The 13,800-nt window shown below is 42.3% G+C and overlaps 1 protein-coding gene across 5 annotated transcripts in view; it reads right to left on the bottom strand.

The window, feature by feature from the left end:
• Positions 1 to 1,748: 1,748 nt before the first annotated feature.
• Positions 1,749 to 13,800, bottom strand: part of GREM2 (gremlin 2, DAN family BMP antagonist) — a 74,280-nt gene continuing 62,228 nt past the window's right edge. For 4 of the 5 annotated variants that reach the window (XM_073335260.1, XM_073335262.1, XM_073335263.1 and 1 more), the window contains one exon: positions 1,749 to 4,585. In XM_073335260.1, coding sequence (XP_073191361.1) covers positions 4,078 to 4,585 — 508 coding nt within the window. In that variant the 3' untranslated portion in view covers positions 1,749 to 4,077. Of the gene's footprint in view, positions 4,586 to 6,624; positions 6,770 to 13,800 lie in introns of all 5 variants that reach the window. The other variant, XM_073335264.1, reaches the window with a different exon arrangement.

The following is a 13,800-nucleotide window of genomic DNA, read 5'->3' on the forward strand; positions in this document are numbered from 1 at the left end:
GCATGTGAGTAAAGGCTCTTCTGGGCCCTCTGCAATCATCTGTAGTTCAGCCTAGGCTCATCCCACATGAGTTCATGTTTCAAAACTCTAGTGTAGATATACCCAAGAGGTAGGCAATGACATATTAATCCCAAATCAGGGCCCTGTGGAGTCCGTAATTCTATGATGACTATATGGCATGTTTTCAAGGTGTCACAGAATGTGCAGCTGGGTATCCAGTGTTTATTCTATTTATCTGGAAGGATCTGCCATGCTCTCCCCATACTTCTTGGGGGAAGATAATCCCTTTATCTTTGCACTTATCAGGTAGCTGGAGGCTGGAAAGGCATAGCTAGGGCTAGATCCATCCAAAGAGGGATTTAGGTTCCTTAACCCCAAATTTAGATCCTCAAAACCCCTGCTCAGCTGCTAAATCCTGACCGCTAGCTCACAGTTAAGCCCCAACAGGATTCTCAAATGAGATTTTACCCCACTCCACCTATCACACCCAAGGAACCTAATCCCGTAGGCATGCTCTGAGCTCACCTAGCCAAGGAGAGAAAAGGTATCCCTTTGTAACCTTTACTTACTGGCTAAAGTGCTCACACAGAAGAGACCAAGGTTCAAACCTTGACTCTACCCAATACAGAGCAGGGGCTTGATTGAACCCAGGCCTATGACCCCCTACCCCGGGTGATGGTTTTCCCTCAGTTTCTGCAGGTGAAGCTGTTCTACCTTATAAAAACAACTTGAATAATCACTGGCCCAGAAGGCAGGTGGGGAAAATGACTCTGTAGCATGGTGGTTAGGGCACATACCACCTTTCTCAGCATTCCCAAGTGACTACTTAGGTGTGTCAGACGCAAGTTCTGCTAACGGAGATTCTTCTTGCACTCAAGTAGCTAAGACCCATCCCTTTTGAAGCAGGATCTGAATCATTAAGTTTATTAAATGAAATAAGCAGCCCCCTCAACACTTACAGCTACCTTAGAACAAGGTGCTCTATGATGCATCTTGAAGGCAAAATGTATTTGGCTCACACACACACACACAAAAAAAATCTTACTTTGGAAGTTAAACTAACCCTTATAAAGTGTAAGTTTCACAAGTCTCTGTTTGGTTTCATTCCAACTGACTATTATAAAAGACATTTTGCCAAAGGCTGTTAAACTTGGAAGAATTTATTTTGTGGAGGACAAATGGCAAGCAGCGGGAGAGCCACACACTCCTGACACCTGCTATGCAACCATCTTCTCTCCAGTTCAACCCAATCACTAGAAATCTTGGCCACTCTCTTCCTTGCAATATCAGGGCAAGTGCATAAGGCAACCCTTTACTTCCTTAGAAAGGCCATCTGCATTGTGGGTAGCACCATGTAGGCTGAAGCATGACACAGGACAGCCTCTGTGGACAGGCAGGCCAGCCATTGGTGGAGCTTTAGCTCCGCCCTCACAAGTCATTGGCCAGCATAGCTGAACCAGCATTTGAGAGTGGGATGTTATTTACCACACATAGGGCTAGTGAATGTTATTGCCCCTCCTCATTTCCAAGCAAGAAGGTAACTCAAGAGCAGGTTGTAACTGTCTTGTTCCCACACGCTCCCAAGGTAGCACAAATACATATAGTCTTTTGTCCGAGTCTTGTGGCAAATTCGAAATGGAGCCCTCGCAGAACCGGAGACTGAGCCAATACACCATCAGTTAAAATAGTGGTAAGAGATTCTGAAGTTAGAAGCAAAGCCCACACACCTGGAATCCATATAACCCTAGAGTATCTTTATTTGTTCTATAATTTAACAGTACACCTATAAAATAATTATAGCATTTCTTCATTTTTTTTGTTTTCATTTATAAAACAAGAATTAAATACAGTTTGAACCATTACAAGCTCTATTCAGTTTTTACATACAAACAGCCCCAAGGAGGAGCTTCATGCTGCAGCATATTCATATTGCAAGTTGGTGAGAAACCCTGCTTGGGTGTAGCTTAATAAGCATTCTTGCATATTTTTCCTTAAATAATTTGTAGAGTTAATATAATTAAGAAGGGCCCAGAGAATTTCTATCTAGTTTTAACCACATGGGCCTGGCTTTACAATCTCTTCCTTCAAGGACACACTCATAATCCTAGAACCCTAATGGGTTGCAGGCATTTCAAACTCCCTCTCTACTGTCAAAAAGCTCCCAATAACCTAGATTCAGCAGTGCCCATTTGTATGGCTGACAGTGTAGCAGTACCAGCCTCTAAAGCAAGCCCTAGACTAGGAGTCTCCCTTGGCAGCTCTGACATTGTGTAACAACAAGGCAGAAAATACATGCAATGTAGCTGTAACAATGTAGGGATAACATACCTACCCGATCCCATCCTCCCTGTGCCAATCCCCATAAACCGATTGGTGAGCTCTAGCAGAGATCAGTACCAAAAGCCTCTTAAAGCAGCCTGCCTCACATAATAGTGAACTATGCCATTGAACTCATAGCTGGCAACAGTTTGTAACACTTTTAACCCTTTGGATTGGTCATTCCTAAAGACATTGCCAGAGAAGTGCTCCACAGGCTGATTTCACTAGCCCAGAAGTATTGCAGATGCTAAGCTATAAGACATGCAACAAGGTCACACATTAGTCTCTTGTATTAGTTTCTGTGCTCTTTGATTAACTTGCTGCATTTAAAGAGAAGACATTACAGCCACTGGTCTTACACATCTGAACTGGAACATACTGAATATACAAACATGCTAAAGTTTGGTGAGTGAGTAACTTACTATGTACTTTAAACGAATTGAAATATCCATCGATTCATTATACCCCTATATCAAAAATGTAATGGGGCAACAGTGCTGCAGTAGTTACAACAGCTTATTCCCGCCCAATTTGTAAAGGATGGGACAGAACCCTTTCTCATTTCTGTAGCTGTGACCACATTCTACAATCACTTGCTAGCCTACTCTTCCCTCAACGTGACAAAGGTCACTTGATTCCCATTCGCTGTGTGGAAGATGCCACTCCCGACACCTGAAGAAACTGATATGTAAGGCAGCTTTTGTATTCAAAGCAACAATGACTGCAATCTGTCCTTTGTGCTGCAATGCTTTAATAACTTAAGTGAAATACTGCTCCTACAACTGTTTTAATACCCTCCCCGCAAACCCACCCCTTGCAGGAATAAATACACAGTAATAACTGGATGGGTTTCGGAACAAACTAAGGCAGAATCTACTGAAAGCCCACTCAAAACCTGTCAGTTTCATGTCAGGTGACTGACCTAGCAATCAAGTCTATTTACTCAAAAACACTTTAATCTAATCTTCGGAATATTCTGCCACAAGAAAAATATACATGGCTAGGTCTAATAATATTTTAAACAATTTTACTATAGCTAGGTTACAAAATAAACATTGCCGTAGAGACTGTGTGTGTGATATAGTCAAATTGCAACAGCACAAGAATCCATCTTCAGTCTGTTGACGGAAAAGCAGGGGCTGCTGAGAGAGCTGTGGCTGGCCTAATGTTCCCTCTCCCCATGCTTATCTCCATCTCAGACAAGGAGTGCAGAGCCATTCTGTCATCCAACGTGAGAGTTCCTGGATCAGGCTCACTGCCCCTCCCTTTCTTTGAGCACTGTACTGTATCCCAAAGCTGCACCTCACAGCCGCAGGTGGCAGCACCAAGCACTTAAATAGGAGGGTGAAAAGCTCCAGACTGAACACTGAGTGAGACGGAAAGGTAGCGAGACACATTTTCTTCCCACAGAAAGGACTGGAGTGTAGGGCAGAGGGTTTTTCCCACATAGTGGGAAATGCTGGATTCAGCCATCGCTCACCTAGATGATCATCAATCCCAAATTCGGAGAGGCCAGCTCCACCCTTAAAGATACAATTGCAAGATGATTAGATCGGAAATATGCTGAGGTTTTATGGCAAGGTGCCTAACATAGCCCAGGCCAAGCTTTATTTCCAGTAGGCAAATGACAAGTGAGCCTTCCCTGCTAGAGAGATGCATCCTGAAGAAAGAAAACCAGACAATGAGTCTGCTCAGGGAAGAGGAGAGACAGCAGCAAATCCGATGGGGTGATGCCAAGCAGTAGCCAGATACTTGCTTTCACTGTTTGTCAGAGTTGCTGAGGTTCACAGACATACACCTGCACTGCTTGACTTTCTGGATTTTCTTGAGTCTGAAAGGTGGATCCAGCTCAGGGCACTCCAGCTCCACAGTGAAGGAGGTGACTTTCTGAGGCTTGCAGAAAGCACAGGACTGGAAGGATTCCTCATCCTTTTTCACGTGCCGGGGGATGTAGAAGGAGTTGCACTGGCCATAGCAGAAACGGTTGATGATGGTGCGGCTTATGCAGCCCTCCTCGCTGACTGTCTGCCGCAGGGGTTGGGTTTTGCACCAGTCACTTTTAAGGTACTTCCTCTCAGTGACCACCAGGGCCTCCTGGCTGGAGGCCAGTACTTCTTTGTTCAGATGCTGCCTCCTCTCCGAGTTGTTGCTTGTGCTATCTTTGTAGGGAGATGGAATTGCTCCTGCAGGTCGGTTTTTCCTGGTATCTGTTACTTTAACCAAGGCCGCCACCAGAAAAACAGATAAGGCAAGTTTCCAGAGCATCCTGCAAGAATAATACAAGTGACGGTTAGAAGACATAACACTTCAGCACAATTTGCCTTTATTTTATCAGCACAGATATTTTCCCATCACAGCAGCAGCTAGACAGTGTTCACTAAAGAATTGTAGATATGGCTATTATACTCTTCATTCACCTTAGGAGAAAGGAAATGTTTTCTATTTGCCATAACTTAAGTCTGTTTCTTCTGCCCCGTTGAAGAAATCCCTGCCATCATGTCTAAAATCATCAAGTGTTGGACACAGGACATGGCAATGAAGAAATGAAGGGACCAGTAGATTATCTAGTCTGACCTCCTGCTTAACACAGGCCACAGAATTGTATCCAGTTACTCATGTATTGAGCCCAATATACAGATTTATTTCATTGTATTTAAGTCTACATAGTTTATTAATGGAGCTGGGATATTAAGATTTAACATCTGTTTAGTTCCCTAGCAGAACGGCTAGTTTTTAGCGCTCAATGGTCACCAAGTATGCCAGCAGGATGGGTTTCTGGCCACTGGGAGACACAGCCCGGCCAAGACTCACCTACAGTAAGAATTCGCTACTTCTTCCAAACCTTTTAACTACCATTTTCTCATTGATAAATTGATCATTTTGCCACCTTATGGGTAAACTGCGCAAACCATCAGTTAACAGAAGCTAGACCTGAACTAACTTCTCCCCACCAGGAACAACTGGGAGACCAGTTGGCTAAGTTTCACAAGTCAAATAAGGTCTGCCAATCTCCTGAAAGCCCATCTGTGCAACCCCAGTCAGATGGGAAAGAAATAAAGTAAAATGCGACTTCACAGTATATAATCCTGTTTCAAGCTTTGGGGTTCCAATTCTAGTCTAGTTCCAAATCATAATACAGTCAGCTATCAAGCGGTGTCTACCAGAATAATCTCCTTCACATTTCTTCTGAAGTTTCTGGGGTTTTATGTATTTTGCTGTCAGAGTGAACTTATATATTCCCGAGTGGCTCTAAGCAGCCACAAAATTGAAAGACAACAAATGCACAACTATTACGAGAAAATATACAAGTACAATACATTGTTAATCTGTTGGACTCATTGCTACAAGGTCCTTCAGGTGAATAATTTAGTATGATTAAAAGAGAAGCACACATATATGGATAAGACTTTTTTTTTTTTTTTTTTTTACAAAGAATAAGCCAGTCACTAACTGAGACATTAAGAAATTTTCCCAGTTAGCAGATTATTCCATAATTGTCCATTACAGTTTCCTGCATCTGGAACTGGCCACTGTTAGAGACAGGCCACTGGATTTCATGAACCAGTCATTTGATCCAGTCTGGCAAGTCTTATGTTCCTGAAGGTCATCACTCTCTGTAGGAGGAAGTTAGGCCACCTGTACAGAATTCCCTTTGACACGTTAGGCCTAAACCTTCACAACACCCTCAAAAGTATTTCTGAGGAAATAGGAACAAGAAAATGTACGGCAATAGAGACACAAGAGTAGATTAGTATTGTGGTAAGTGACAGTTTCCTCTGATTTAGTACTGAAATGATCCAGTATGGTATAAGGAGATGCTGGGCTTTGGAGTTGGTAGGGACACGTACACATCTACCCACACCCCCCTAAATTAGCAAATAAACAAACTGGCTTGCAAAGGTACTGAGTGTCCATTGATCTCTTTGGTGCTTTAAATAAATGGCCTATTTTCAGCATGCTTAACATTCAGCACATTAATACTCAGATGAAGACTGGATAAAACTCTTGGAAAAGGTTCTCTGCAGATTCACCACCATGACCACTGGATGTCAACCCTGGTATCCAAGCCAAAACCTAATCAGATAGCTACAGTCCCACATTTAGTTTCAGTTTGATATAGGTATCCCACACTTCCTCAAACTGATCTCACATTATTGTGCACTTGTAGCCGCACTCCAGTAATGGGTGAAATAATCTATCCCCATGTTGTTTATGAACGTGCATTCTCCACATGGCTCATGACACATACAAAGCCCCACAAACAATTACAACTTCATGTCAGACAGACAGAGCCACTCCACTTACCCTATTGCTCTGTCCTAAACTAGGAGGTCCAAGTGTTGTGCATCCTTTTAGATCACCACATTTCTAACCACATGGGTGCCTCTTCAGAGCCGTGCTAACCTGCAAATCACTCCCTCTTAAACCCAGGCACTGTAAGCCGCACAAACTGTATTCAAGAAAACAAAAGGTACATACAACCTGGTGACAGAAACATTCCATGCACTATATATTCCAGGTAACCACCACAAAAAAGAAAAGAAACCTCAATGAAAGCACAGCAGCATTTTGGAGAAGCCTACTCTATAGGTGCAAAAGTAACATGGTGAATGTTAAGTTGATTTTGTTTCTGAATAGGCTGGGTCCACTGAATATAGGCAGCTGGCAATAATGGGCCAGAGCCTCAGACCCAGTTCCGTTCCACCCAAGATTCACAAAGGGGATTTAATCTGGCCACAACTGGCCAGGTGAGCATTCCTCCAGCAAAGGGGAAAAATCTCAATTAGCATAAAGGCAGTGGAGCCCATCTTCACACCATTCTTACCTGCAGTATAAAAGTAGAGCAGAGGAAAGCTTCCCTAGGACAATTCTCAGAGGGCATAAAGCTGCTTAAGGACCATAGCCAGCTGTTATAAGTGAAAGCAGAAGCCCCTACAATGCTGTAACTTACATAAGAGCTGGAGCTAGGGCACCTTGACAAACAAGGAGGTGTAACTTGTTCCCTGGCCCCACCCATTGCCACGTGTGTCTTGGTGCAGAAAAGAATTGCGCCTGATGTCTTTGGTTCAGCTGCATTTCTACTGCATGTGTTGAATTTGGAACTGTGAGATAGTGGACACTAGATCAACTTTGGGTTCTTAAAAACTCATGGAAACATACATAAATCATGAGATTAAAAAAAAATGTTTATAGCTACAATGATCTATGGAGTCATAATATTCCCGTGAAAAATAAGCCCTGCCTTCTAACAAGCCATCAGGCCTCCATCACATGCCCTACAAAAAAGTGAGCTGTGGAAAGACAAAGTTTTGACTTCTAGTGATTTGCCTTTAAAATAAAAAGGAGCCTCCTGACTTTAAACCAGGAAACACAGCTTATAAAGTCAGGCTCCTCCTTTGCTATTCATTGTCATGGCATTTTGCAGCTGTTAAGGAGCAACTACTGCAGGAATAACACCAAGTCAGATGAGGTCTGATGGTATAACGTGTGGGGGGAGGCCCTACCCTGCTGCCAGAAGTCACACTTATTGATTAGAGGTTAAACATCACTTAGAAAAATATAATCATAATGAGTTCTCCCCCAAGGTTGGCTGCTACCATCAGCGCCCACAAGAGTGCTGGCATAAGGACTATCTCCTAAGATCTAGCTCCCTTTGATAGAAGGCTAGTCATAGAACGTCAGGGTTGGAAGGGACCTCAGGAGGTCGCCGTCTAGTCCAATCCTCTGTTCGAAGCAGGACCAATCCCCAACCTCTTGAATCTGTGGTGAAGAGGGAGAGAGAAGTTTAATAAGCCATATCTACTCCAGTGAGTTAGCAGGAACGCAGGGCTTGTCTACACAAGCAGCGCTGCAGCTGTGCCACTGCGGCGTGTCTGATGAAGACGCTGTACGCCGACAGGAGACAGCTCTCCCACTGACGTCACAAAAACCACCTCCGGGAGAGGCAACAACGACGTCAGCGGGAGCAGCTCTCACACCAACATAGCGCTGTCCACATCAATGTGTCACTTATGTCGCTCAGGGATGTGGGGTTTTTTTGGTTTGTTTTTTGTTTTTTTTTTTAAAACACCCTGAGTGAAAGTTATCCTGACAAGAGTGCTAATGCAGGCATGGCCTAAGTAGCCGCGATTTGCGGCATTCCAACACCTTCTAACAGGGTGGGACATCATCAGACCCCTCCCACTCTATTGTTAGAGGGCTACAGTGGCAGCTTGCCAGGAGAACACGCATTTAAGCTTGTATATATTTGTAAGACGTGAACAATGCTATTATCAGAAACTCAGATTCAGTGAAATTCTAGCCATTGCAGTCAATAACTGTTTTTACCAAGACGTCACCCATTTATGCTCATCTGTCTCTCTGTAGACTTCCTGGTCCCTTGGCACTGGATCTTCCAGACCCTTGTAAAGGTTAGTTGATAATTAAGGTTAATTTATTTGTAACTTATTGAAGTATTCAACTTAGCTCTGTAGTGAGTCAAACACAATACATGTAGCCATCTAGGAACTTCCAGCTTACATATTATAATTAGAGCTGGTCAGAAATGTTCCAATGGAATGTTCTCCTGGCAGAACACACTGATTTGGCAATAGCAACGTGGGAACATATTGATTTCAAAATTTCATTGGAAAGATGTCTAGTTTCCTGTCAGCTCCCCCTGCTTGCTCCTCAGCAGCTCACCTGGTAAGACCCAGCTCCCCAGGCAGTGGTTTTCCAACCTTGCCAGCTCCTCATTTCCTGGAAGGGGAGTGGGCAGGCTGCCTGGCTCTCTGTCTACTAGCTGAGTAGGCATGGAACTCTTCCACAAACACCTTAGATATTTTTTCCCCAAAACTGACTATTGAATGGGAAAAAAAAAAGTCAAAATCTTCAGCGTATTTTGGGGAACAGAAAGTCCTGTTCCAGCTCAGCTCTAATTATGTTCTGTAATCTTAAGAAGCCACGTTTAAACTGTGATAACACAGCTAAGAGGACAAATTCAATCCTTGGATGTATAGGAATGGTAACAACAAACAGAAAGAGAGAGGTGTAATTACCTGTGTGTGGGCATAATGGAATACTGGGGCCAGTTCTGGTGTCTGCACTTCAAAAAGGCGGTTGAAAAACTTGAAAGGGTTCACCAAAGAGGCACAAGAATGATTCTGGAAAACCTTTTCACAGTGAAACACTAAAAAAGACTGATCTGTTTAGCTTATCAAAGAGGAGATATGATAAATGTCTATTCTATAAATACATACCTGAACCCTCTTCAATTTATCAACATTTTTCTTGAATTGTGGACATCAGAACTGGACACAGTATTCCAGCAGCAGTCACCCCAGTACCAAATATAGAGGTTAAGAAAAAACCCTCTATTCCTACTTGAGATTCTCCTGTTTATGCATCCCAAAATTGCATTAGATCTTTTGGCCACAGCATCACACCTAGATAATTAGTTGAACATGAGTTCTACCACAATCCCCAAATATTTTTCAGTCACTGTGTCCCAGTATAGAGTCCCCCATTCTGTAAGCATGGCCTGCATTCTTTGTTCCTAGTTTTATACATTTATATTTAGCAATATTAAAATGCACATTGTCTGCTTGTGCCCAGGTTACCAAGCAATCCAGATCACTCTGAATCAGTGACCTGCCCTTTTCATTATTTACCATCCCCTAATTTGTGTGTCATCTGCTAACTTTATCAGTGACAATTTTACATTTTCTTGCAGATCACCGATAAAAATGTTAACTAGCATATGGATAAGAACAAATCCCTGCAGGACTCCCACTGGAAACACACCAACTTGTTGATGATTCCATGTTTACAATTATAATTTGACACCTATCAGTTGACAAGTTTTTAATCCTTTTAATGCATACCATGCCTGTGTTATGCAAGTGGTCTGACTCGATGATCCCTTCTAGCCTTCATATCTAGAACTCGAAAGGGATATGCACATGGGGCCATAATTAAGGTCAGCCATTCAACTTTAAAATTTTGGGATCTCTATTATGGAGAGGTTTACTTTTCAACCTTTGTTTTGCTTTAGGGCTAGAATGAGGAGAGAAGTTATGTATTTTAATATATATGCATGTTATTTATATATTCAGACCTTTAGCCATTAATCTTTCCTCAGTATTTAAGATGAGGTAGTACTTCTGTTAAAGGAAGAGACAGAAAATAAATTTGGAAATAACATGCCAAGTTCTAGCACTCAAAATAGGTGTGCGAAGCAAAGAATTCCTATTCTTTGCCATGGAGACAAAACGCTACTTTCTTCATTTTTTTTTTATTAGTTCCATTTGATTTTGGAGATTAGTTGAACTAAAGATGCCCAGTCAGGGACCTTTGTATGAAGAAAGGATCCAGTGCTACCTTCTCACATTAAGATCTCCTTTGGCGACTTCTGTGCTTCTGTTATTTCATAGTAGCAGCATGAAGTCATCCGAGCACTGTACTGTATCCATCTTGTTGCAATGGCACTGGCCTTTATGCTAGAAGACCGTTCCAACCCTGATATTCTATGAAATGGTGGAAAGGGACCTCAGGAGGTCATCTAGTCCAACCCCCTGCTCAAAGCAGGACCAATCCCCAACTAAATCATCCCAGCCAGGGTTTGGCAAGCCTGACCTTAAAAACTCCTAAGAAAGGAGATTCCACCACCTCCCTAGATAATGCATTCCAGTGTTTCACCACCCTCCTAGTGAAAAAGTTTTTCCTAATATCCAACCTAAACCTCCCCCATTACTCCTTGTTCTGTCATCTGCTACCACTGAGAACAGTCTAGATCCATCCTCTTTGGAACCCCCCTTTCAGGTAGTTGAAAGCAGCTATCAAATCCCCCCTCATTCTTCTCTTCCGCAGACTAAACAATCCCAGTTCCCTCAGCCTCTCCTCATAAGTCATGTGTTCCAGACCCCTGATCATTTTTGTTGCCCTTCGCTGGACTCTCTCCAATTTACCCACATCCTTCTTGTAGCGTGGGGCCCAAAACTGGACACAGTACTCCAGATGAGGCCTCACCAATGTCGAATAGAGGGGAACGATTATGTCCCTCGATCTGCTGGCTATGTCCCTGCTTATATAGCCCAAAATGCCATTGGCCTTCTTGGCAACAAGGGCACACTGCTGACTCATATCCAGCTTCTCGTCCACTGTAACCCCTAGGTCCTTTTCTGCAGAACTGCTGCCTAGCCATGTGGTCCCTAGTCTGTAGTGGTGCATGGGATTCTTCCGTCCTAAGTGCAGGACTCTGCACTTGTCCTTGTTGAACCTCATCAGATTTCTTTTGGCCCAATCCTCTAATTTGTCTAGGTCCCTCTGTATCCTATCTACCTCTCCTCCCAGTTTAATGTCATCTGCAAACTTGAGGATGGTGTGGATTGCACCCTCAGCCAGATCAATTTATGAAGATATTGAACAAAACTGGCCCCAGGACCGACCCTTGGGGCACTCCACTTGATACCGGCTGCCAACTAGACATGGAGCCATTGATCACTACCCGTTGAGCCCGACAATCTAGCCAACTTTCTATCCACCTTGTAGTCCATTCATCCAGCCCATACTTCTTTAACTTGCTGGCAAGAATACTGTGGGAGACCGTGTCAAAAGCTTTGCTAAACTCAAGGAACAACACATCCACTGCTTTCCCCTCATCCACAGAGCCAGTTCTCTCGCCATAGAAGGCAATTAGATTAGTCAGACATGACTTGCCCTTGGTGAATCCATGCTGACTGTTCCTGATCACTTTCCTCTCCTCTAAGTGCTTCAGAATTGATTCCTTGAGGACCTGCTTCTTGATTTAATGAATTCAACCACTAAAATGCCCAATCCTAGGCCCCTTGCAACTGCAGAACACATAAGAAGGGTAAACATAAAACCCAATACTTTAAATGTATTCAAAACTCTGAATAAGCGACCTGTCCTCTTCATTATTTACCACTTCCACTGTTTTTGAGACACCTGCTAATTTGATTAGTAGAACCCTGCAAACCTGAGGATATCCGCATGCACACACACACACACACTACATATAAACAAGTGCAGTATTGGCCAAAATTGCATCCCCCCCACCCCAGAGAACTGAAAAACAGGTTCTGTCTAGAGCTGGTCAGGTATTTTTCAGCAGGACTTTTTACATCAGAAAATACTGATTTATCAAAACAAACTCTTTGCAGGAAAGGGTTGGTTGCAACTATTTTGAAAATTTTCAAGTAAAAAGCTTTGAAATTGTCAAAAGAAAGCATTTCAACATCTCAAAATGAAAAACAACTTTGCTTCAAAATTTAAGGTATGACACTTGATCCTTTTTTCAAACAGTTTTTCACATCTGTCCTCCTCACTGTTTATAACCATCGTTTATTGATAGTTGCTTTCCATTCAGGTCTGTCCTCAGTGGTATCTTCTAAGTTATCAATATTTACGCTGCATGAGTTGAGATTCTGCTTAAGGGTGTCTTTGATGAGTTTATTTTATTTTGAAGCGTTTGCACTTTGAGTTTCAGCTCACCAGGGGAGGCTTTTTTTCAGGCGTCTATCACCACCCATTTTGATAATATGACCAAACAACTAACATAACTAAACCACCACCTGAATGTTTGCAATGCTCTAGGAATCCCCTACTGTAAATATATGGGATTGTTGCACATGACGTAACCTCAACATTTTATTCAAAGCAAAATGACAAGTTACCATACTAAAAAAGTTATAAGTCAAACTTAAAATTGTAAGGCTTTTACTCTAGCCATGCATTACCTCCCTCTTGCAGTTTCTTGGTACAGCACAATCTTGAAATCTATAGTGATTGAGCTTCTGGCATAACAAGAGCTAGAAAATCCATACCTTTTATCTTATGGGTGTTTAGCAGCCCCAGCACCTCAGAATGAGAATCTATATAAACCCATATTAAAGGTTTATAATTAAAGGTGTATTAAAGACTATATGCTATCTAGACTCCTATATTGACATCCATTGTTGAAGTATCTGGTACCTCTTAGGAGTGAGGCAGACAGTTTTCTTTTTCCTACTATGAGGCAGAGTTATTTAAAGTATATATAAACCTTTGATGCTGTTGCAGTATCATTGTGCAAGGATACCACAGCAGAAATAAGCTTGGGTAGTATGGCTAGCAAGCGTGATTGTATCTTGCCGGTTGGATGAACTTTTGGATCCTATTTGCATCCTGCAAAAGCTTGTGAGTGACTGACTACAAATATTTTATATAGTAGTCCTAACATATCAATGTACATACTCTAAGCAGGTATATTACTTACCAACTTTTCCTTGCTATGTAGGATAAAGACTCTGGAGTTGGAATTTAATAGTTGTCTTCCTTCTTTACATGAGTGAAAAACCCAAATTTTGTTTGAGAGTTACTTTGTATGGCTTCTAAAGAAGTCTGAGTGACTTAGTCTATCCGTATATTAATATCTTTAAAGTCATTTTTTCTCCTGTCATGTTTTTCAATTATACAAAAACAGATGTAGATCACAACATTTGG

The sequence above is a fragment of the Lepidochelys kempii genome, chromosome 3 (assembly GCF_965140265.1).
Source record: "Lepidochelys kempii isolate rLepKem1 chromosome 3, rLepKem1.hap2, whole genome shotgun sequence".
NCBI classification, from domain to species: Eukaryota; Metazoa; Chordata; order Testudines; family Cheloniidae; genus Lepidochelys; species Lepidochelys kempii.